This window comes from Tauraco erythrolophus, chromosome 25, assembly GCF_009769465.1.
Source record: "Tauraco erythrolophus isolate bTauEry1 chromosome 25, bTauEry1.pri, whole genome shotgun sequence".
Taxonomy (NCBI): Eukaryota; Metazoa; Chordata; class Aves; order Musophagiformes; family Musophagidae; genus Tauraco; species Tauraco erythrolophus.
In genome coordinates this window covers 2,087,270-2,109,926 of record NC_141489.1, presented here as the reverse complement: position 1 = coordinate 2,109,926, position 22,657 = coordinate 2,087,270, and the positions used below count along the sequence as shown (strand labels likewise).

Here is a 22,657-nt window from a genome sequence, read left to right as displayed (position 1 = left end):
CACTGCCCGGCCAGGCGCACGCGCGGTCTCGGCTCTGCTCCCGGCGCTCCCGCCCCGGCTGGCAGGGCAAGTCCCAGCCTGCCCCTCCCTGCCTCAGTTTCCCCAGGCAGGCAGTGATGCCGGCTTTCGGCTGTGAGCCCGGTGCGGACGCGAGCGCGGGCACGATCGTTGTCACTGGCCCTGGGAAAGGGCCAGCCCCGCGTCCCCAGCTGCGCCATCTCTATGCAGGGGGGTGGGGACAGGGGCACGGGCTTGTGCAGCGAGGGTGGCACAGGGACGATGGTCTGTGCAGCGAGACAGGGTACTGGGACATACGGGTTGTCAGAGTCAAGCTGGGACAGGGACACAGGGACAAGGGGCTGTGCAGTGAGGCAGGGGACAGGGACTCAGGTTGGCACAGCATGGCTGGGATGGGGACAGGGGGCACAGGTCCATGCAGTGAAGTTGGGACAGGGGCACAGGTGCACACAGCAAGGCAGGGGCCAGACATACCCAGGTTGGCACAGCAAGGCTGCCATGGGGACACGGGGACATGGGGACACAGGCAGAGCCAGGCTGCACCAGGAGGACCCGGGGACCCAGAGGACCTGGAGCCGCGATGTGGGCTGAGGGGACGCCATCCCCCACAGTCCCCATCCCTCAGCCCCCTGCCACCCACTCCGTGCCCCGTGCCAGCTGGACGTGACCTGGCACGGGAAGCGCCCAAGCCTACGCTCAATTACGGCAATTACGGCACCTCCTGAGCTGCCAGCCCGGCCCCACGCGGGCCGAGGTCGTTAACCGTTCCGAAGGGGTTCTGCCAAGAACCAGAAAGTGGTTTTGCGCAGGATCTTCCTGAGGCACAGTGAGCGAGGGGGCACAGTGAGCTGCCCGGGGGGCCTGGCATCCACCTGGTGCTGCCTCCTGCCCCTTCGCGCTGGGGGAGCACCAGTGGGGCCACCAGGGATGGGGACAGGCTGGTGCAGGGCCCCGTGGTCTGGGGGGGTGGCCAGGTGCCCCCCATCAGCCCCGAACCCAAGGGGATCCCAGTGCAGCCCTGCGCTGGGGGGAGGCAGTGGTGGCACAGCTGGGTGGACCCTGTCCCTGGTGTGGTTGTGTGGCCCTGTCCCCCGTGGCAGCCACACGTCCCTGTCCCCAGCGCGGCCGCGTGTCCCCATCCCTGGTTCAGCTGCAAGCCCCCATCCCCAGCACAGCCAGTGTCCCTGTTCCCAGCTCCACTGTGTCCCCATCCCCAGTGCAGCTGCGTGTCCCATCCCTGGCACAGCCCAGTGTCCTGTCCCCAGTGCAGCTGCATGTCCCATCCCTGGCACAGCCCAGTGTCCTTGTCCCCAGTGCAGCCATGTATCCTGTTCCCAATGCAGCTGCGTGTCCCATTCCCAGTGCATCCACTTGTCCCATCCCTGGTGCAGCCATGCTTCCCTGTCCCCAGTGCTGCTGTGTGTCCCATTCCTGGTGCAGCCGTGTGTCCCATCGCTGGTGCAGCTGCATGTTCCATTCCCGGTGCAGCCATGCTTCCTGTCCCCAGTGCAGCTGCGTGTCCCATCCCTGGCACAGCCCAGTGTCCTGTCCCCAGTGCAGCCGTGTGTTCTGTCCCCAGTGCAGCTGCGTGTCCCATCCCTGGCACAGCCCAGTGTCCTGTCCCCAGTGCAGCCGTGTGTTCTGTCCCCAGTGCAGCTGTGTGTCCCATTCCCGGCGCAGCCATGTGTCCTTGTCCCCAGTGCTGCTGCGTGTCCCATCCCTGGCACAGCCCAGTGTCCTTGTCCCCAGAGCAGCGTGTGTCCTGTCCCCAGTGTAGCTGCGTGTCCCATTCCCGGTGCACCCACATGTCCCTATCTCCGGTGCACGATGCCGGGTGCTCCCCGCCGCCGTGCCAGGCAGGTTTCCCCACGTGGTGACTGACAGCTGGGCCGGTTGGGCGCAGATAGGCAGGGAGATTACACGAGGCTAATTAAAAGCCGTATTTAAAACTACACCGAGCCGTCAGCTCCATCGCCACGTCGCAGAGGTCGAGTCCCGACAGTAATTCCTGCTCCCGGTGAGAAACGCTCCCTTGGGGCACGCCACGATCTGGCACGCACCGCGGGCAGGGGAAGCCCGTCGCGATAATCCCGGTAGATATCTCTGCCAGGGAGGCAGGTGCCCTGCCTTCAGCTTGTCCCCGGGGACCAGGTGGACAGCCCCGTGCCAGCCGTCGTGCCCCCAGGGACGCAGCGGTAGCTGCGTCCCTGGGGGCACGACGGTTGGCATGGGCTGCACCCTTGTCCCCATGATGGCCCAGTTTGGGGACAGGGACAAGACCGTGTCCCTTCATTTGGTGAAGGGCTTTGGGAGCAATGGGAGGGATCTGTGTGGACGTAGGGATTTGGGACCCCATGCTGGGGGAGGGGTGACGGAGGTCCCACGGGGTCCCAGTTTGGGTGGAGGGATCCCAAACTGGGTGCCGGTCCCCAGGTTTGTGCATGGGGCTGTGACCCCCACTGTAGGGCTGTGAGCACCCAGGGCCACCCCAGTCCCTGACCCAGCTGGCATCGTCCCCAAACAGGCTCAGAGTCCCACCGGCACCCATAGCTGCACCCCGCGGGGGGGTAACACCCAGCGTCACCCCCCCGGGGCTGTCTGGGTGCAGGGCCGGGGGCAGCACCCCGAAAACCTCAGGGAAGAATCCAGGCGCTTCGATTCTCCCTGTCTGAACCCTCGCGGCCACTCCCGGGGCTCCCCTCGGGCTGGGGCGACCCAGACAGCACAACCCTGTGGCACCTGCTGCATGCAGACCCCCCCTGGGCACCCCCCCAGGGCACCCTGCTCCTGGGCACCCAGCCTCCGCGGAGCTCAGCACCCACACGCGTGGGTGGGTGCACGCAGGCAGCGGGTGCACACGCACACGGACGCGCACACGCGCAGGGACCTGGTGCAGTTTGGAGGATGGGGGCTCATGCCCTGCACATGTGGGCACACAGGTGGGCACACGCGCGGGCACACGCGTGGACACGACACCCCCTGCACGTATGCACGTGCAGCAGCATTGCACATGCATGTACACACATGCACACGCCCGAACACACGTGCACACGCATGAACATGCTCCCAGCACCGAGCCGGCCCCACTCCCCCCACAGACACCAATTTGTTTTATGGCAGCAGAGGAAATTGCCGTCAGTCCGTCCGTTCCCCCGAGCCAGGAGCCGTTTGAAGTGCTCTGCCCCGCAGGCCGGGAGGGGCCTCGGCCCGTCCCTCCATCCCCCAACATCCTCCTGGAGCCTGGGGGGACATCTCTCCTCCTCCAGCTCTCCATCCCCCTGGCCCTGGGGGGACCAGGAGGTGCCTTTTCTCCTTTGTCCCTCTGTCCCTCCATCCCTCTGTCCCTCCATCCCTCTGTCCATCCATCTCTCCATTCCCCATTCCTCCCCACCCCTATTTCTGGGGACAGGGGTGTCCCCAACCCCCGTGTGCCATAAGGCTGGACCCCCTGGTTCAGCACTGCCCGTGCCCTGTGCTGGCCCCTTTCATCCCCCCATCACTCACTGGGGCGCAGCGAGGGCCATGTCCCCCCGACCCCGGCAGGGCCAGGATGTGCCCAGCTCTGGGGGCGGCAGTGGGGTGAGGGGGGAGGCTGCTGCCTTGAGCCCACCCACGCACCGGTGTCCTGGATGCAGTTCTGGGGAGCACCGACCCCTCCTGCCCCCATCCTGGCTCCATGTGGGACCCAGGACCCCCTGGCCACCCCTCAGTCACCTGTCCCCCACGTGTCCCCCGCCCAGCGGCTCCTGCTGCCTGAGCACTCCGGAGGGATCGGCGGCATTTGCCTCTCGCCTTGTAATTTATGCAAATGGGCTCTGTAATTAGCTGTAATTTCAAGGCGCTGCTCAGGGTTTCAGACGCTTGGTGGCGAGGAGATGCCCCCCCGGAACCCTCCAGCATCGGCCTGATTTCTCCCCATGTGTGGTCGCAGCTGGGGCTCCAGCCCTGCTCAAGGTGGCTCCAGCAGCTCCCAGCCCCCCAGTCCCCGTGGTCCCCGTGGTCCCCATGGCACTGTGCCACTGTGCCACTGCCCCGTCCAGCCGCAGGCTCTCAGCCCCCCGCTGCCCCCAGCTGTGCCTCGGCAGCTCCTTCCCCCCCAGCCCAGGAGTGGTGTTTTGGGATGGGTCCAGAGGATCCTGGCGGGGCCTTGGGGCCAGGCGCTGGTGGTGTGAGCAGGTTGGGGCCCCCCCAGGTCCTTGTCCCTGTCCCTGGAGGAGGCACACGGTGCCTCCCGCTCCACCGTCCCCCCAGGGACGGGTGCTGGTGGGGAGAGGGGCCACACCGGGGACAGTTGAGAGAGAAGCCATGGCAGCCAGCGCCTGAGACCCCCAGCCAAGGCCCCATCTCCCTCCCACACTACCAGTCCCTGAAGCACTGGGGAGACTGGGAGGAGACCCCAGAGCGAAGGGACACAGGACATGCCACGTGTACAGGATGCACTGGGAAAGGCGCATCCCTCCCAGCAGCGGAGGGGGAGCTGGGGACCAGGGGACACGCAGGCCAGCGTCCCCACCATGGGGTCCCCACTCCCTGTGGTGTCACAGCTGGGATGGGGATTGGGATCAGGCTGGGAGTTGGTCTGGTCTGTACACGCAAGGGCTGCAAACTGTTCCCTGTTCCAGAGAGCTGCTGGTGGCCGCGATACGGCACCTGGGAGAGAGGTGGGGAGCCCAGGGCCACCATCCTGGCCCGACCAATGCTCGGGTGTCCCTGAACTGGAGAATCCCCCTTCCCTGCAGCCACTGGAATGGCCCCCAGCACCTCCCAGACAGCACAGGGGAGTAGAGGTGGTGAGACCCTGGGTCTGGGGTCCCCCTGCATCCCCCTTGTATCATCCATGTGCCCTGCAGAGCACGTGAGCACCAGAGTGCACGTTCACCACCATTTACAGCCAAGCCCCCACCAGCAGCTCACCCTGTCCCTGCCCATCCCGGTGTCCCCATCCCAGGGTCCCCATCCTGGTGCCCAGCTGAGCCTTGGGGCCACGTCCACCCCACAAGCAGCCGTGTTTCGGCGGCAGTGGTGGAGCAGTCCCTGGGATGATGAAAACCAGGAGAGTTTTCCCCAGGGCGAAGGAGTTCCCTGAGCCCTCCGCCCGGCCGGGCGCTTGGCAAGCGTGCCAGGGAGATGCGGGCTCCCACGCGCCAACACGCCAGGCTTGGCCAGCCAGGCTCACGGTGGTGCCGGCCAATGTTGCGGCTCCGGCGAGGCACTACAACTTTTCCCATGGGCTTTAGAGTGGGGTGAGCTTCCCCCAGGGTCAGAAGGGTCCCCACGGGTTTGTGGCCAGCAGTAGCCAGCCCTGTGTTGGCCTGGGGATTTTGGCTGTGGAAATGGGGCCACGACGCCCCGGTGATTAAGTGGCTCCTCTGGCCGCGGCGTTGCCGCCTGGCAGCTCCCAGGGCTTCTCCCTCCCCCTTGTGCTGGCAGCCTCGGTGATGGGGGAACCGGAGGTGAGAGGGTCGGACACCCCCAGCCAAGTGGGGACGGGCTCAGCCGGGACCTCCCGGACCCTTTTGAGCTGCCCCCAATCCATCGGGGTCACGGTGGGTCCTGCCACCAGCACCCCGCTCTCTCCTCTGCGGGTCCAGCTCTGGCCCCCAAACTTGTCCCCTGCGCCTGTCGCCGTCCCATTTACCCCGTGGCACAGGGCCGAGCCGCAACGGGAGGGGGGTACCGAGCTCTCCACCTGGACTGGTGACATCCCTGTGGGACAGGAGCAGACAGCCACCCCTGCGTGCCACCCGGGGCGGTGGGGACAGCCGGCTGGGCTCAGCGGGGTGCCCGGGGGTCCCCGGGGGGGGTTTGGCGGGAGGGCGGCAGGAGGAGGGCGGCCACGGGCGCAGGAGGGAGGCGGTTGTCTCTTTCTTCTTTAATTACCCCCCTGTTTGCGGTGTCTGCTGCGAACTTCCCGTCCCCTCCCTCCGCTTTCATGCGCCGGATCCTGGGACCGGGACCAGGCTCCTGTCAAGCGGCGGGGCTGGGGCTCTGCCTCCAAGGGTTAAAATCACCTGGGCCGGGGAGGGGTGGAGCTGGGACGGTGGGGAGGAGGGAAGAGCCGGGAGCCGGGCTGGGACCCAGCCATTCCTGCTCGCCCGGCCCAGTGGGTGCCCCGTCCCTGGGGAGCCGCGCGGGTCCTTCGGGGTCCCCTCGGGAGCCAGCGCCCACGCCACGCCGATGAGGACGGAGCCGCCGGGAGCTCGCTGCCGCTAGACCCGTACGTACCCCCCGGGTGCTGCCCGTCTCCATCGCCCCGACGGCCGGCGCGGCGGGACGGTGGGCGGCAGCGGGGACCCCCGGCGGGGACCCCCGGCCGGGTCAGGCTGCCGCGGCCGCCCCGACCGGCGGCTGGGAACGTGTTGCTGGCGGCTCCGCCGCCCCGGCCCAGCCCAGCCCCGGCAAGTCTTTGCTTGCCGCCGCCGCCGCGTCCACTGGCCACCGAGCCCCGAGGCTCCCGGCCCCCTTCGCCTCCCGCGACGCGCTGCCCTCACCCCTAATTTACAGCCTCCCGTGGGGCCGGGCCCCCCCGCCGCCCCTCGGGGACCCCGCGCTGCTGCCGAGCCCCGGTGCGAGGGTGCAAGACAGGGAGCCGGGCGGGCTGGGACCCCCCTCCCCGTCGAGCCGCGACCGGTGCCGCGTGTGTGTCTCCAACAAAGCCCCGGGGAGTTTCGCTCCTCCCGGGGAGCGCTGCTGTGGGCTGGGCGGTGGGGTGAGCGCAGCGAGCCGGCGGCATCACCCCTGAACCCGCAGCATCACCCCTGAACCCGCAGCATCACCCGAAAACCGCAGCATCACCCTAAACCCACGGCCCCGGCCCCGATCGTCGTCCGCGACCCACCCGTCGGGGCTCCCCGAGCCCGGCCGGGCAGGAGCCGGGGCTGAGGGCAGCGCCGCCCGCCCAGCCCTGCCGCGGGGCGAGGCACCGGCTGGGGCTGGGAGACGGGCAGAGCCGCCTCTGCCCAGCCTGGACCGTGACTCACGGGACGCATCGCTCGCCGGTGCCTCAGTTTCCCTGCGGTGAAATGGCCAACGCGTCGCCGAGCCCCGCCAAGGAGCGGGACGCTGGGGGCCAATGGGGATTTTCGTCGTCATTCCCGGATGGAAAAACGCCCCAGGAGCTTCCACGCGTGGCTGGAGCAGCTGGGCAGGGCAGGGCCAACAACTGGGGGGTTCCATCCCAGCCCCCCCATCCGAGCACTGCTCCCCGTTCCCTGGCTTCGGAGCTGGGAAGGGGGCAGCCGCGGCGCGGTGTGACCTGGCTGTGGGTCTCGGTGCACATGATGGGGCCGTGTCACAGGGGCTTGGTCCCGGTGGGACCCCCGCGACGAGGGGGATGTTTGGGAGCAGGGTGTGCTGGCAGGGCTGCAGCCGTCGCTGCCCGGAGCTCACTGTCGCCGTGCCAGGTCTGTGTCAGGTGGAACCTGCCCAGGACCCCCACGGAGGGTCCCTTCTCCTCCCGTTGGGGTTGGGGGCCTGGGGGCGCCCCTACCAGATCCCCTCTGTCCCCAGGTCCGGGGGAGCTCTGTGCGGTGCAGGCTGCCACCCTGTAGCCCCACAAAGGGCCATCGCCGTCAGGTTTCATGGTTGTGGCCCCAATCTGGCACCCAGGGGGAGCAGGGGGCTGGGGGGGGCTCAGGACCCCACTGGGGACCAGTGCTGGAGTGAGAGCCATGCCCCCCCCAGCTGTCACCTACCCCACTGGCATCCCCAGGAGGCAGAGATTGTCTCCAGAACCAAGCCCCAGAATTGGTGCCAAATCCCCTCCGAGGTTGGGGTGGGCAGCACTGAGCCCCCCCCTCGAGGAGCAACACCCTGAAACCTGCTCAGGCCGCTGGTCCCGGGGCGCTCATCCCACCTGTGACCACCCCAGCACCGGCTTGAGGCCGAGCTCCCATGGGCGCTTGGGTATCCCAGGTGGAGGTGGGTCCCATCAGGGGGATTTTGGCACCCCCCAGCTCTGCCCCACATCTTGGGGTCCCCCTGCCCTCCTTAGTGTCACCTTGCAGGGTAAAACGGTGTCCCCACATAACTGGGGGGGGTCTTCAGCGTTGAGGACCCCCTCCCTTATCCGGACTCATAGTGCTGGGAAATGGGGGCTCTGGGGATCTGACTCATTGTGCAGGGGATCCCCCACCCCAAATCATTCAGCACCCTCCGGATGTTTCCCTGAGGGTCTGTCCTCTCCTGTGCCAGCTCGGGGTGGTGGGGAGCCGGGGGGGAATATGGCATGGAGGTGGCTGGGAGCAGGCCCCAGTGGCAGGAAGGGGACAGTGGGGGTCTGCAGGAAGGTGGGGTCTCAGCCGCCCCCCACCATGGCGCCACCCTTCCCACCATGGTGGGAAGTCGGGGGGCGGGAGCCGGTGGCGGCAGGTGGATTTCGACACCGGGGTGGGGCCCATCCCCAGTGGGGTTTGCACAGCTCCCAGTGAGTCACGGCCGCCGTGCCGGGGAGGCAGCGGGTGCCCAGGGGTCTGGGGGTGCAGTGGGTGCCTCGGGGATCCGGGGCTGCGGGAGAAGGCAGCCCAGAGCTCAGCTTCAAAGGGCTGCTGGTGGCTCAGCCCCGGGGCTCCGCTGCCTCCCCCCAGCCAGCTCCGCTCCTCCATCCTGCTGCCAACCAGCCCGGGGGTGCAGCCCCCTCTGGCTACATTTCCCCCCCACCCCTGGCAGCCTGAGGGGTCCCAGCCAGGCTGGGGGCTTGGGGCAAGCGTGGTGCTGGGGGTGATGGTTTTCCAGCCCAGCTGGGGCACGGGAGAACCAGGGTGACCTCATGGGTGCTGTTTCCACCGCGGTTGGGGCACGGGCATGGGGACCCCACTCATGTCCCCCTGGGGACCCTGGCTGTGTTGGAGTGACATGGTTGGGGAGGTGATGAGGCAGACACTGGCGGCTTCCTTAGATCGCAGAATTGGGCACTGATGTGACCCACTGGCACCAGATCGGTGCCAGGGGCTGGCACAGGGCCCGCAGGGGCATGAGGATGGGTGCTAAGGGATGCCTCCCTGCCTGGCACCACCGTCCTGGTGTCACACGGGGCCACAGAGCAGAGAGACCCCCTTGTGTGGGGTTAGGGTGTCCCCTAAATCATGGGTGCTGGGGACACTGTCACCCGTGGCATGGTGGGACCACGATGGTGCAGGATGGGAATCGCTGCCAGGGCTGTCGCCGGTGCCAAACCCTCCCCTGTGCCGGTGCATGTCCCCCCTTCTCACAGCTCTTCTCTCCCCCCCCTCCGCCCCCCACTCCCACCCCTCCTTGGCCCTGCAGGTCTGTCTGTGCCACCGCCCCGCGCCGCCCGGCAATGCTCACAGCGGTCTGCGGCTCTTTGGGGACCCAGCCCTCCGACGCGCCCCGAACCTCCCCGACCCACCTGGACCTGCAGCCGCTGCAGCCCTTCCAGCCCCACGGCAGCGCCGCGGCGGGTGCCACCGACTTCGCCTCCCCGCTGCCCCCCCCGGAGCTGCCCTTGGCGGGTCCCGACGCCACCGCCTTCGCCACCCCCGGCACCTACGAGCCCCATGGCCCCCCGCGGTTAGAGCTGCCTGCCGACGGCCCCGCCGCCCCCGGTGCCTACGCCAAGCTGCTGCCAGCTGCCCCGGACATGGCGCATCCCTATGAGTCCTGGTTTCGGGCCCCCCATCCTGGCCCCCCCGGCGATGAGGGAGGTGTCAACTGGTGGGATCTTCACGCTGGAGCCAGTTGGATGGAGCTGCCCCCCGGGCAGGGTGGGGGGCTGCAGGTGCCTGGGCACCCCGGGCTGCCGCCAGCCCTGGGTGGGTACGGTGGGGGAGAGCACCAGCTCTGTGCTCCCCCCACCCACCTGCTGCCCCCACCCACCCAGCACCTCCTGGGACCGGAGGGGGCGAAGGCGCTGGAGGGACCCCCCGAGCCCCGGGGGCCGGAGGCGGAGGGCAGCGGGCGGCCGAAAGGTGCCCGTCGTGCTGTGCCACGGGGCGGGGGGCAGGCGGCATGCCGCTGCCCCAACTGCCAGGAGGCAGAAAGGGGGGGTCCCTGCCCCGAGGGGGTGAAACGCAAGCACCTGCACAACTGCCACATCCCCGGCTGCGGCAAGGCGTACGCCAAGACCTCCCACCTGAAAGCCCACCTGCGCTGGCACAGCGGCGACCGACCCTTCGTCTGCAACTGGCTCTTCTGTGGCAAACGCTTCACCCGCTCCGACGAGCTGCAGCGGCACCTCCAGACCCACACCGGGGCCAAGAAATTCGCCTGCCCCGTCTGCGGCCGCGTCTTCATGCGCAGCGACCACCTGGGCAAGCACATGAAGACGCACGATGGGGGCAAGGACGGGGGCGAACCCGAGGTCAAGGGCGCCGGGGACCCGTCGACTGGCAAGGGAGGCAAGAGGGAGTCGGAGGGGGGGAACGTCGCCCCCACAAACTGAGCTGCTGAGCCCCGGGGGGGACACGGATGGAGGTGGGGAGGACCCCGGGTGGGGGCTGGGGGGACCCTTTGGGGCCGGTCCCTGAAGGGTGGTGGGGTGCGCGGGGGGGGGCGGGCACAGGGCTGGCACCTTGTGCTCGAAGTGTTGGCGAGGAGGGGGGACACGCTGGTGGCACGGCCCCGTGCCCCGCTGCGGCGGTGCCGGTTGGGGAGCGCCGGAGCTGCCCCGCGGCGGTTTCACTTGTCCCGCTCCCGCTCTCCCGCCCCGGTTCCCCCCCCATCCTCCCCCGGCTTCCCAAATCTTTTTCTCGGGAGGCTGCTGGCAGGCGGCGGGGCTGTTTGGGAGGAACATCAATGGGAGCCGAAGGAGCAGGCGCTGCCTGGGCACGTCCAGCCCAAAGGGGAGGAAGGAGAAGGAGAAAGGGAGAGACGAGAAACCCGGGAGCCTTTGCTTGGGGAGAGTGGCTGCAGCCCCCCGGCCCCCTTCCCGTGGTCCCCCCCAAACCCTTGGCATCCCGGACTCATCCCCCTCCCCATGCCAGCCCCGCTTTTTTGCCATCCGTGAGGTTTTAGCACCCTCAGAGGTGCACAGAGGAGCTCGGGGGGTCCCCACGGCCCCCTGCCCCGGCTGGGGATGCTGGGCTGGTGGGGGTCCCCACATCCCCTGGAGCCCCTCTTTGGCTGGGGGCTTGGGGATGTGAATGCATTTTTGGCCTAAATCGAGGCTAAAATAGGGAAGACAAAAAAAAAGAAATCCTGCTTGAATGTGAGCCGTGGGGGGCCGTGGGGGGCTGCGGCGGGCGCGTGGCGCGGGCGGCGGGCGGTTGCCCAAGCGCACACCTGCAGCTTTCCCACACCCACCACCACCGCCGCGGCCCCGGGCGGGAAGCACATGGGGCGGCCGCGGCCCCGGGAGAGCCGGGGCGGCCACATTCCTCCAGCCTGCCATGGCCGCGCTGCCCGCCGCCCCACGACCCCCGCCTTTCCCCCCGCTTCCCCCCCCCCCGGCACCCTGTGCCTGTCCCTCCCTGGGGACCCCCTGCTGCGGGGGGTCTCCCTTGGGCATGCTGCCGTTCTCCTGGGGTCATCACTGCCGTCCTCCCTGGGGAGGGGATGGCAGCCATCCCCCTGGGTGTCCTGCAGGTCCCTCGGGGACCCCATATCTCCAGGGACCCCAGCTCTCCCCCCTGTGCATGCTGCCTGTCCCCCCGGAGCCCCATAGCTGTCCCTCCCGGGATCCTGCATTTCCAGGGGACCTCTGCCCATCCCCCCGTGCATGCTGCCTGTCCCCCCGGGGACCCCATAGCTGTCCCTTCCTTGTATCTCCGGGGACCCCCAGGGCATCCCCCACCAGGCACCCCATGTCTTTCCTCCCCTGGGGCCATCCCCCTTCCCCCCAGGGACCCCACATCTGTTCTTCACCCCTGGGTGACAGTCCAGAGAACGCTCGTTTTTTGGACCTTTTGGGTCTTATCCCCCGATTTTGGCAGAACCCCTTGGACGCAGGACGAGATGCTGAACCTGGGACCTGGGGGAGGGGGGAATTGGGGGGCAGTGTTGGGGCTGGGTGGGATGGGTCTCGCAGTCTGCTCGGGACACCCGGGGCTCCCCCGGCTCTGCCCCCAGCCGGCACCAGTTCACACCAGTTGGGAATCCGGGGAGGGGGAAGATTTTGGGGGGGGGGGGGGCTTGATCTCCCAGCATGGCCCCATCCTGGGGGCTCTGAGGGGGGCTGTGTCTGGGACTGTGGGGGCTGCCCGGGCTCGGAGCACCCTAGGGTCTGGGGGGAAGGGGTGGAGGTGAAGTCGAGTGGGGTCCGTGCCCAGAGGGCGCCCCAAGGCCTTCGGTTTTGATTGTTTATTATTATTAATTATTAATTATTATTATTATTAATTATTATTATTTTATTAAGGTGAAGCCAGACTTTGCCACTCGGGCAGAGTGGGTGTCTCGGGCTGAAGCTGTGGCCGTGGGCCTTTTGGATGGGGAGGGGGGTAGGACCCCTCGCAGGGTCCCCGTCCCCATCCCCATCCCCGTCCCCATCCCCATCGGTGCACGGGGGCCGATGGCAGCCCCGTCGTGCCGTGGGGCTGGGGTCGAGCCATGGGGCTGGAGAAACCCAGCACGAGGTGAAGTCTCACTGGGGGGGTCCGCGGGGACGCGCCCCCAGCCCCGGCACAGTCACCACCGTCCCTCCGCAGGGACTCGGGTGACCTGGGCTGCCCGCAGCTCTCGAAGGATGTCCCCGACTCCGGCATTTGTCTTTTCCAGCACAAAATTCCCCCTCGGTGCCCTTGGATGAGATTTCACCACCAAAGGGACCCCGGGGAGGCTCAGGACCCTCCCCAGGGTGCCACAGCGTCGTGCTGGTGGCCCATCTGAATTTGGTCGCCGAGCTTGGCTCCGGCAGTGGCCGGAGACTCCGGCATGTTGGGGTCCCCTGTGCTGCAGCTACTGGGGCAGGTTTAGGGGTGCTGCACCGGGGGCACCCCAAGGGTGGGCTGGGGAGGGAACCACTGAGCAGGGGGTCCCACAGCGATGCTGGGGCTCAGGGCTCAGCCTCGCTGAGCTGCCCCCCACCTGGCTCAGAGCCGGGGGGCTGCGAGGAGGGGCCCCAGGTGTGCTCTGCCCCCGCACCCCCCCGGGGCTCTGCCTGCCGCGATGGGGCAATGAAGGCTGTAAAACCGGGTGGGGAAGGACGGAGGCCGGCTCCCACCCGCCGAAACCAGTCCAGCCTGCTGCGGCGTGGGGATCCCGGCCCCGCGCCCCGAACCGCCGCGTCTCCCACCCCCGGGCTGCCTCCCCGGGCAGGGAGGAACCGGCCCAGCCAGGGGCCCCGGGCGTCCCCACGAGGCCCAGCCCCGGGCGGGGGGCGGCTGCGGTGGGGGTGCTGAAGGGGAGTGGGGAACCCCGGGAGCGGGGTGGCCCGAGGGGTGCTGCGGCCAGGGGCGAGGGGTGCCCCCCGCCCGGCAAGGGGAGCGTTTGTGCTGTGAAGAGGCTGCAGGGTTGTGGGTTTGGGTTTTGTACTGGAATAAACGCCGCGTGTTTTCCACGCTTCGGCTCTCCGTCTCCGTCTCTCCCAAGGGACCCGGGCGTCCAGCACCCCAACCTCCACCCATCTCTGCCAAGAGATTCAGGTGTCCTGTACCCAGGCCCCTCACCCTGGCCTTGGGCCTCCAGGGCTGCTCGGGATGGGGATGCAGGAGGGGTGCTGGGTGGCAGAAGTGAGTGAGCTGCGTGAGGACCAGCTGAGCCCCCCAAGGGGGACCGCATCCTGCACCCCTCCGACCCAGCCTCACACACCAGGCGGGCGCCCAGGGTCCCCCCCCAGTGCGCTGCCCGGCAGGTCTGCCTGCATACCGCGGGCGGGCGTGCCATACGGGGTGCTACCCACTCGGGGTGCTACCCACTCGGGGTGCTGCCCACGCAGAGGGCTACCCAATGGGGAGTACTACCCAAGGGAGTGCTGCCCATGCGGGGTGCTGCCCACGCGGGATGCTACCCTTGGGGGGTGCTGCCCACAGGGGGTGCTGCCCACGTGGAGTCCTACCCACTGGGGTGTACTGCCCAAAGGGAGTGCTGCCACGCGGGATGCTGCCCACGCGGGATGCTACGCATGGGGGGTGCTGCCCACGAGCGGTGCTACCTACGGTGGGTGCTTCCCACGGGGGGTGCTGCCCACGGAGGGTGCCGCTCAGGGGGGTACTACCCAAAGGGAGTTCTACCCACGCGGGATGCTGCCCACGGGGCGCTCTGCCCCACGGAACCCCCCGGCTGGTACCGGGATCCTCTGTCCCTGCCGCACGGTGAGGGGGGACCTGAGACCCCCTGTCCCCGGGCTCCTTTGGGGTCTGGGACCCCCTGCCCCACAAGGTGCCGGTAGCGGTGCCCGCCCGCTGCCGCCGTGCGGCCTCCGGCCACCGGGCGCCGCCGTCGCGCGGACGGGCGGGACGGGGAGGCGGGACCGGACGGCGGCGGCGGCGCTGGAGCGGCGGCAGGTCCGTGGGGCCGGAGGGTCCCGGGCCGGGGGGGCTCTACGGGCGGGGGTTCCTGTCCGCGGTCGGTGCAGGGGGTCCCGATTACCGGAGCTGGGCGGGGCGGGCGGCTCCGGTCGGTGCAGAGCTGCGGGGTTCCCGGGGCGGGAGGTGCCCCCCCAGGGCATCCCGGGATGGGGTCCCTGATGTCCCCCCAGGTCCAAGAACCATGTCATCCCCCAGCGGCATCCCCAAGACCCCCCCCGTGTCCCCTGAACTGCCCCCACCCTGGGGACCCATCCAGGACAGGGACAAGGGAGTGATGTGCCCCTCGGTGCCCCCCGTCCCTCCGCCCAGTTTAGGATGGCGGGGTGGGATCCAGTGCCCTCGTCCTGCGACTGCTTCGTGGCGCTGCCACCGCACACCGCGGTGCCCGCCGTCGTCCTTCGGCAAGAACGCCGGACCGGCCGCGCCATGAGGTCCAGGAGGTCGTCTACGTCCCCGCCGCGGTCCACCAGCCCGGGACAAAGTCCAGGTGAGACCGCGCCGAAACCGGGACAGCCATGGGGACGGTGCCCTGAGCGTGCCAGGTCTCAGCCCCGCACAATCCTTCCCGCAGTGCACCTACCTGGAGATCGAGCAGGCGGAGAGGACCCACGCCGTGGTGCTGAGCCGTCCCGCCTGGCTGTGGGGCGCCGAGATGGGTGCCAACGAGCACGGCGTCTGCGTGGGCAACGAGGGCGTCTGGACCCGCGAGCCAGTGGGGGAGGACGAGGCGCTGCTGGGGATGGACCTGGTGAGGTGAGGACCGCGTCGTGTCCCCCGCCGTGTCCTGGCTGCCCCCGCGCCGTCCCCCAGCACCGGCCGACGGCGTGCTGCCGGCGCGGCAGGCTGGGTTTGGAGCGGGGCAGCTCTGCCCGGGAGGCCCTGGAGGTGATCACGGCGTTGCTGGAGCGCTAACGGCCAGGGTGGGAGCTGCAAGGAGGAGCCGGTGCCCTTCGTCTACCACAACACCTTCTGCGGGCTGACCGTGCCGAGGCCTGGTGCTGGAGACAGCCGGCCGGTTACTGGGCAGCCCAGCGGATCCGAGGTGAGCGGGTGCTGGTTGTACTGGGAGGACGGGGAGCCCTGTCCACCCTCCAGTCTGATCCCCGCTCCACCCTTCGCAGAGGGCAGCCGCAACATCTCCAACCAGCTCAGCATCGGGAGGGAGATCACGGCCGAGCACCGCGGGGCTGCGGCAGCGAGCCCGCAGCAGGGCTGGTGGAGCGGGGACGGCGAGTTCAGCTTCGCCGAGGTCTTCCTCCCTCACCCACCAGCCTCCCCCGCATGGAGCTGCCAGGCCCGCTACCGCGCTGGCAAGGAGCTGCGGCAGCACGCAGGTGGCACGGGGATGGCCACCCATGGCTTGCCCTGGCATCTCCACGCTTCCTGTGGCGCGGCAGCAGCTGGTGGTGATGTGGCTCTGCCTCATTCTCCAGGTCACATCACGGCAGAGACGTTCATGGCCATCCTGCGGGACAAGGCCAGCGGGATCTGCGTGGACTTGGAGGGTTTCCGCACGGCGGGCAGCATGGTGTCCGTGCTGCCCCCAGAACCAACACCCCCCCGCCTTGCCCTGTGTCCACTTCTTCACGGCCACCCCTGACCCCTCCAGGTGAGGACACTGGGTGAGGGACAGCCCTGCTCCTGGGGTGATGGGGCTGAGGCAGAGCCATGCCACGGGCTCAGTGTCCCCAGGGGAGCAGCATCCATCAGTTCCATCTCCGGCTCCTCTCCGGCAGGTCCGTCTTCAAGCCCTTTGTCTTCGTGGCGGCCTCAAGCCCACGCCGCAGGGAGATCTACCACTCCGCGAAGACCCCGCCAAGAATCCGCGGTTCCAGAGCACGTCGACGACGGCACGAACTCTACTGCCGGCATCAGGCGGTGCTGGAGCTGATGGAGAAGGACCAGGTACCGCAGACCCTTCCCCAGCCGCCGCTGCCCCGGGACCCTCGTGCTGCCCCCGGTGATGTGGGAGGCCACCGAATTCCCTGAGAGCGCCCGCTCTCAGCTCTCCTCCCTCCCTATCCCTGCCAGGAGCGGGGCCAGAAGCTCCTGCAGACGCTGCGGGACCTGGAGAAGCAGGGCCTGGAGGGGATGAACGCGCTGCTGGCGGGGACGGTGGCCCCCCCCGAGGAGCTGGCCGACCTCTTCTTTGACTGCGTGGAGGCAGAGATGAAGTTCTACACATAAACCCCGCGCAGCTGGGTCGGCTCAGCCCACCCGTGACATTGCTCCTGGATAGGATGAGAAACCTTCCCAGTGCCCAAGCCCGGCTCCTCACCTCCTCCTGCCGGTGCCGGTGCGGTGGGGAACAGTTCACCCGGCATCTCCAGCCCTTCCTGGGGGTGCGGAGCCTCCAGCCTCCCTAACTTGCCCCGAGGAATCAGCACTTTTGAGAGGAAGTTTTTATTGGAACGCGGGTGCAGATGGAAGGAGAGGGACGTGGAGCAGGATTTGGAGTCCTGCCCGCAGCCCAGTGTGTCTTTTCGCCTGTGCCCGGCCCTCTGGGGCTGGCTGCGGGGCTGGGGGCTCCATGGCAGACAGGCAGGGCGATGTAGGAATAAAGAGGCTTTAATTCCACCGCGCGGTGCCATGTTGGCATGGGGTATCGGGGGTAACTGCCTATTTCTTGCACCTTTGGCGCGAGTCTCCTCTTGGAGGGCCTTGGTCTGGAGCTGGCTCCCACTGGGAGCTGGCTGGGCTGCGGGCAGGCGTGCTGCCTGCCGGGTCCTGGCAGGGGGGGCAGCTGCGTGCCGGCTTTGCCTGGGGAGGGGCTGAGACCGCTGGGGACTTGGGGCCGTGATGCTGCTTGCTGCCGGAGGCAGCAGCACACCCTGACGCTCCTGCAGCTCCTCCAGCTCTTCCAGATGGGTCCAGTGTTCTTTCAGGGCCTCTCTTCGCCTCCTCTGTGAGCGCTCGGCCAGCTCCCGGTGCAGATCCTCAAAGAATTCTGCCAGGGACAGAGGGAGGGAGAGAATTACAGGAGATCTGGCACGGCCACCTGAGCTCCTTGCCACTCCTGTCACCCTGGGGACAGAGCGTGCAACGAGCCCTGCTTCAGCCTGGGCACCTTTGCCTGCAGAGAAGGGGCCGCTCGGCTCAGAGAGCGACTCGTTGTCTTCGTCCTCACTGCTGGAAGACCCTCCTTCCTCCTCTTCCTCACCCATGCTGCCACGGACATGCTGGGCGTCCAGCTGCAGGAGGTGGGGCAGAGCCCCCACCACCACTCTCTGCAAGCACCAAAGGGAGAGCAGATGTTCCCCTAGCACGCAGCATCGCCTCGGGCTGGGGACAGGTTGGGGTGGCACAGAACCCCCTGGCAGCGAACCCCCCCAGCAGCGCTCTGCACAGCCCACCCCACAGCCTGGCCTGGGCACAGAACAGAGATTCCGGTTTCTGGGGTTTGGAGGGGATGGGGCTCGGGCTGTGTTGGATATCTGGGGGGGTCTGTGCTCTGTTTGTGTGGTTTGGGAACTTGCTCCCCCCTGTGCCAGCTCCCCGGACCCACCTGTATCCGTGCTGGCGAGTGCATTCGTTTCCCGTTAAGTCAAGGAGACGGAGGCTGCGGGGCAGCTCGTCTGCAGACATCAAAGGGAAGGCAGGAAGGTGCTGAGATGGGACCTCAGCCCCCTCCCTCTGCCAAACCCCCGTGCCCCATTCCTCAGGCGAAGCAGCCTCTCACCTCACAGCTGGGGAAACTGAGGCAGGGTGGGCAGGAATGTATTGCACTCACTCAGAGGGTTTTCCCTTCCCAGCCCCTCACTGTTCCCTTTCTTGCCCCATTTGCAGAGGACCTGGTGGAACTGTAGCATTGCTACAGAGCAAGAGAGGGAGATGTTACCTCTCTGTCCCTCCCTGTCCTGCCAAAAATCACCCATGGGAGGGACAACTGAAAGACGTGAGGTTGGAATCGCCGAGCTCCATCTGAGCTGCTGAAATGTTCTGCCGAAGCAGGACACAAGGTGGAAGCAGACACCTGGAGTCTGCCAGCAGAAGGGATGGCTTAAACCGGGCCACAGGGCTCCTCTGGTGTCATGCTGGGACACGCAGGCCAGCCCCAGGATGGCTCCGCTGGGCTCTGGCTGGGACCTGAGGGCCAGGGGCCCTGGCAGAGCCTGGACCGAGGGTCTGCTGGCGTTTCCCCGATACCCGAGGCACCTCTTGGGCAGACCCAGGCCATGTCCGGACCCTTTCCTGCCTCCCACCTGGGTCCAGCATCTGGATCTGGTTGTGGCCAAGTCAAGGGCGCGCAGGTGTCGCAGGGGCTGCAGGTTCTCCACTCTGCGGATGCGGTTGCCAGCCAGGGAGAGGAACCTGCAGGGCACAGGGAGGGCAGTGGCAGGAGCTGGCGGGGACGCCACGGCCCCAAGGTCAAAGCCAGTGGCGTCAGGCTGGCAGGGCTGTAACTCGAACCCCTCCAGCTCTGCCAAGGGAAGGAGGGCACCCCGCTCTCCTCTGGCCATGGAAAGCGATCTCCTTGGGGGCAGGAGTTGCCCATACCGCAGGTTGGGAAAGCAGCCCAGATTCTCGATCTTCTCAATTTGGTTCTGGAAAACAAACAACAACCAACACGTTTATCTATTGCATGAAAAATCAGACTTCCAGAGCACCCCAAGATTGCTCCATGATGTTCCATTACTGCCACATACACCTTTATGGAGAGGTATGGGGCTGCAATGGCATGGGGACCCCAGCAGAGTTTGGGAGGACCCTACGGCTCCTCGTGTGTTTGAAAACCACTGAACAGCTGATGCCAGACCCTGGAATTCTGCTGGGGACATTGTCATTGAGGGGAGCGCTGCCAGCCCCTTCGGTCGTGCAGGGAGCAAAACTCTGGAGCAGAACGGGAGTGTTTGGGTTCCCCTGAGGAACCTTTATGCACAGGATCTCCACTGCCCACACCTGCCGTCGTGCCTTACCTGCTGCAGGTAGAGGCTGTGAATCTCCTGCAGGCTCCTGAGCCTCCCGATAGTGCAGATGTTCTCCCGGTCCAAGCGGATGGTTGAGGGTGACACCAGTTCCATGGATCCAGAGGAAGGCGGGTGCTCGGTGTCCTTTGTTCCCAGAACCCTCCCTGCCAGCCTGGGTGATGAAGGTCGGCTCTGTGTGGACTCTCGCCGGCTCTCTGGAGGCTCCACCAGCGGAGGCAGGTTCCCATGGCGATGAGGCTGTTGGTGAGGATCACCCCCGGGATGTCTGCTCACGGCCTGTGGGAAACACAGAGCGTCAGGGCTCGGGCCAGTGGGGTCCAGCCCCCCTACCTCCAGACAGATGCGTGACCTGGCCCCGCCACAGTTCACTCACCCTCAAGCGGGGTCTCCCCCTGCCCAGCCATGGCGAGGGGGTGGCCTAGGTCCTTGTCCCTTCCTTGAGACTTTGGGGGGTATGTTGGAGGGGCTGGGCTGGCCTCCCCGCTCTCTGCAACGGGAAGGACGCTGTGGCAATGGGGGGCAGAAAACGCATGGGGTCGGGGGGTCGGTGGGGACAGGACTACCGGGCTGGAGGGGATCAGCGCTGGGACCCCGAGGTGGGGCAGAGAGACTCCAGAGCCTGGGGGGACCATGGGGCTGCGATCCCCGGCCGGGGCTGGGGAAGGGTCACCACGACCGGGCCCCCCAGGACTGGGGGGCATAGAGACCCCCGGCTGAGGGGCACAAAGACCCTCGGGGCTGGGGGGCAAAGAGACCCCCGGCTGGGGGCACAGAGACCCCGGGCTGGGGTACAGAGACCCTCAGGGCTGGGGGGCACAGAGACCCCGGGCGGAGAACAGAGACCCGGGGGCACAGAGACCCCCGGGCGGGAGAACAGAGACCCCGGGCGGGGGCACAGAGACCCCGGGGCTGGGGCAGGGCCGGGACCGGCCTCCGCCGGGGCCGCGGGCCGCAGCGTGCCCGTTGCTAGGAGACGGGCCGTCCCGGAAGGGGCGGGGCAGCGTGCGCGCCGCCGGTCCGCCGCCTCCCCACAAGCCTTTGCGCTCCCGCGACGAAGATGGCGGCGCTGAGCGGCGGTGGAGCGCGATGGCGGTGGGGTGAGGAGCTCCTCGGCGGGGCTGGGCGCCTCCACGGACGGGGGAGGGCGGGCGTGCGGGCCGGGCTGCTCTTACCGGGCCCTGCCCCGCTCCGCTCCCCCGGCGGCGGCCCTGAGCGCTGCCCCGTGCCCTCCCCGCAGGCTGGCTGCCCTCCCGCGGCCCGTCCGCCGCGGCTCCAAGGCGGTCACCCGCCACTGGAAGCCATGCACTTCCAGCGCCAGAAGCTGATGGCCGTGACCGAGTACCTGCCTCCGCGGCCCGCCGTCCCGCCGCGCTGCCTGGCCCCCAGGAAGGAGACGCGCCAGGAGGTAATTTTCTGGCGTGGGCCGCGGGGTCCGAGTGGCTTCGCACGCCGCGTGTGTGCGCGTTCCGCTGGGGTTACACACCGGGGTCCGCGACCCACACCGGGGTCCGCGACCCACACTGAGATCCGGACTCCCACCAGGGTCTACGACCCCCTCCGGTGCGGCACAGACCTCCGGGCCAGGCCCGCCCCGGCGCACACCCGTGCCCACACCCGTGCCAGCGCTTTCTGGGATGCTCGCTCGCGTTGCGGGTGGCTGACAGATGCCCGGCGGAGATCCGAGTGCTGGGAAGCACGGGAGTCCCGACGTGTGGCAGTGGGTCCATTGGCAAGGTGGGATTTGGGGGAGGCAGCAGCCCTTGCCCCCGTAGCCCATCGTTACTCGCTCCCGTCAGGACAACGGTTACGCCCGGCTGTTGCGGCGGCAGGTGGAGGAGTGTTCCGGAACAACCGGATGATTGCCGTGTGTCAGTACAACTCCATGCCCGGTGAAGACATGGTGCTGATGAGGCACCCTCCGAAAGCACAACATCGAGGTCAAGTTCGTCCTGAACGAGGTAGGGGCAATCCCAGTCCGGTTGTGGCGGGGGAGAAGGTGGAGGAAGGTGGGATGACGGCGTGGTGCCGCTGGGATGAAAAGCGGTCTCTGTGCTCCCCTCCCACTCCATTTTGAGAGCTGTCTCCCCCAGATTGTCAGACCCGTGGTGTCCCAGTCCAAGTTCAAGAATCTTCTCCCTCTCTTTGTGGCGCGCAATATCCTGCTGGTGAGCCCGGAAACGAAGGCGAAGGAGATGCTGCGGGTGCTGAAGGGGGTGCCACAGGTCAACCTGCTGGGTGAGAGCCCTCCCTGTGTCCCTGTCTGCTGGTGCCAGGCTCGGGGCATCGATCCTGGCACTGGGGAGGGGTGCTTCCTGCGGCAGGGCCGACGCTAACGGAGCAGGATGGCCGCCATGACTGTTGAGGGGGTGGGTGGCGGAGGTGCAGCCTGCCTGTGGGAGCGAGCCCTTCCTTTGCGCCTGTGGAAACACAAGGGCTCTGGCACCCATCTCCCATCCTCGGCTCTGCTCCTCTCTTCCAGGCGCCTGCATCGACAACGCCATCCTGAGCAGGCAGGAGTGGAGAACTTTGCCAAACTGCCCCCGCTGGAGCTGCCCAGGGCAGACGGTGGGTGCCTTGGCGCTCCTGCCTTCCAGACATCCTCCCTGCTCCAGCGCGGCTCCGCGCTCCTCACGGCTCTCCTGGATCAGCACATCCCCAGCTGCAGCCGGGCAGACGGCAGCCCGGCCGAGCCTGCCCCTGCCCAGAGCTCGGGCACTCACTGACGCTGGCTCCCAGCCGGGCCCCACGCGTTGGCCAGGAATTGGCTCCTTTGCCAGCTGCCGTTGTGGGTGGGGGGGTTCAGAGATCGAAGGTTTGGCGCTGGGTGGCAAACCATGGTGGGACTGAGGGCCCCGTGGCACCACCAGCCCGTTGGGCGAGCCTTGGCCCTTCCCTTCGCCTGGAGAACCCGGCTGTTCCGGGGGCTGCGGTCGGGGGTTGCTGGGATCGGCTGGAGGAGGTGGAGCGTGGTGGGGACCCACGGGGAGGATGTTGGGTGCTCTGGGCCCCCACGCCCTCCAGAACGGGGGCAGCGAGGGGGAGCGTGCCATAGCGCTGACGGAACCGTGTCTTTGGGATCACGCCGTGTCTTCGGGATTGCCGTCCTCTCCATTAAAGTGAGCTGCGTGGTGGTGGAGATGCCCGAGGCTTCATCTTGGATTTGGGGAGGGATGTGTGTGGGGGTTCCTGCCCCTCGCTGCTGTGGGGAGGGGCTGGGTGCTGGGCTGGGGCTGTCGTGGTGCAGAGGGCAGGGTGGTCCTGGGGGTGGGTGAAGGAAATCCTGGGGGGGGG

At 67.9% G+C, this 22,657-nt stretch overlaps 4 protein-coding genes across 4 annotated transcripts; 3 read left to right on the top strand and 1 right to left on the bottom strand.

The window, feature by feature from the left end:
- The first annotated feature begins 9,316 nt into the window (after positions 1–9,316).
- On the top strand, positions 9,317–10,417 carry SP6 (Sp6 transcription factor). Its single transcript, XM_086626504.1, has one exon. The coding sequence runs from the start codon at positions 9,317–9,319 to the stop codon at positions 10,415–10,417; it is 1,101 nt and encodes a 366-aa protein (XP_086482630.1).
- Positions 10,418–14,753: 4,336 nt separating this feature from the next.
- SCRN2 (secernin 2) lies at positions 14,754–16,625 on the top strand. Its single transcript, XM_086626322.1, is given in 11 exon segments — positions 14,754–14,837; positions 14,840–14,925; positions 14,988–15,191; positions 15,281–15,347; positions 15,349–15,409; positions 15,412–15,480; positions 15,560–15,772; positions 15,872–15,996; positions 15,998–16,047; positions 16,175–16,343; positions 16,470–16,625. Coding segments are annotated over 11 exon segments (1,284 nt in total).
- Positions 16,626–17,057: 432 nt separating this feature from the next.
- Positions 17,058–19,459, bottom strand: LRRC46 (leucine rich repeat containing 46). Its single transcript, XM_086626320.1, has 6 exons — positions 19,355–19,459; positions 18,936–18,982; positions 18,641–18,749; positions 17,506–17,665; positions 17,269–17,385; positions 17,058–17,155 (listed from the first exon to the last, which is right to left on the bottom strand). The coding sequence occupies exons 1-6, from the start codon at positions 19,457–19,459 to the stop codon at positions 17,058–17,060; spliced, it is 636 nt and encodes a 211-aa protein (XP_086482446.1).
- Positions 19,460–20,423: 964 nt separating this feature from the next.
- On the top strand, positions 20,424–22,089 carry MRPL10 (mitochondrial ribosomal protein L10). The gene is given in 9 exon segments (XM_086626319.1): positions 20,424–20,458; positions 20,604–20,662; positions 20,665–20,744; positions 21,124–21,202; positions 21,205–21,280; positions 21,282–21,324; positions 21,457–21,601; positions 21,846–21,875; positions 21,878–22,089. Coding segments are annotated over 9 exon segments (759 nt in total).
- Positions 22,090–22,657: the final 568 nt, after the last annotated feature.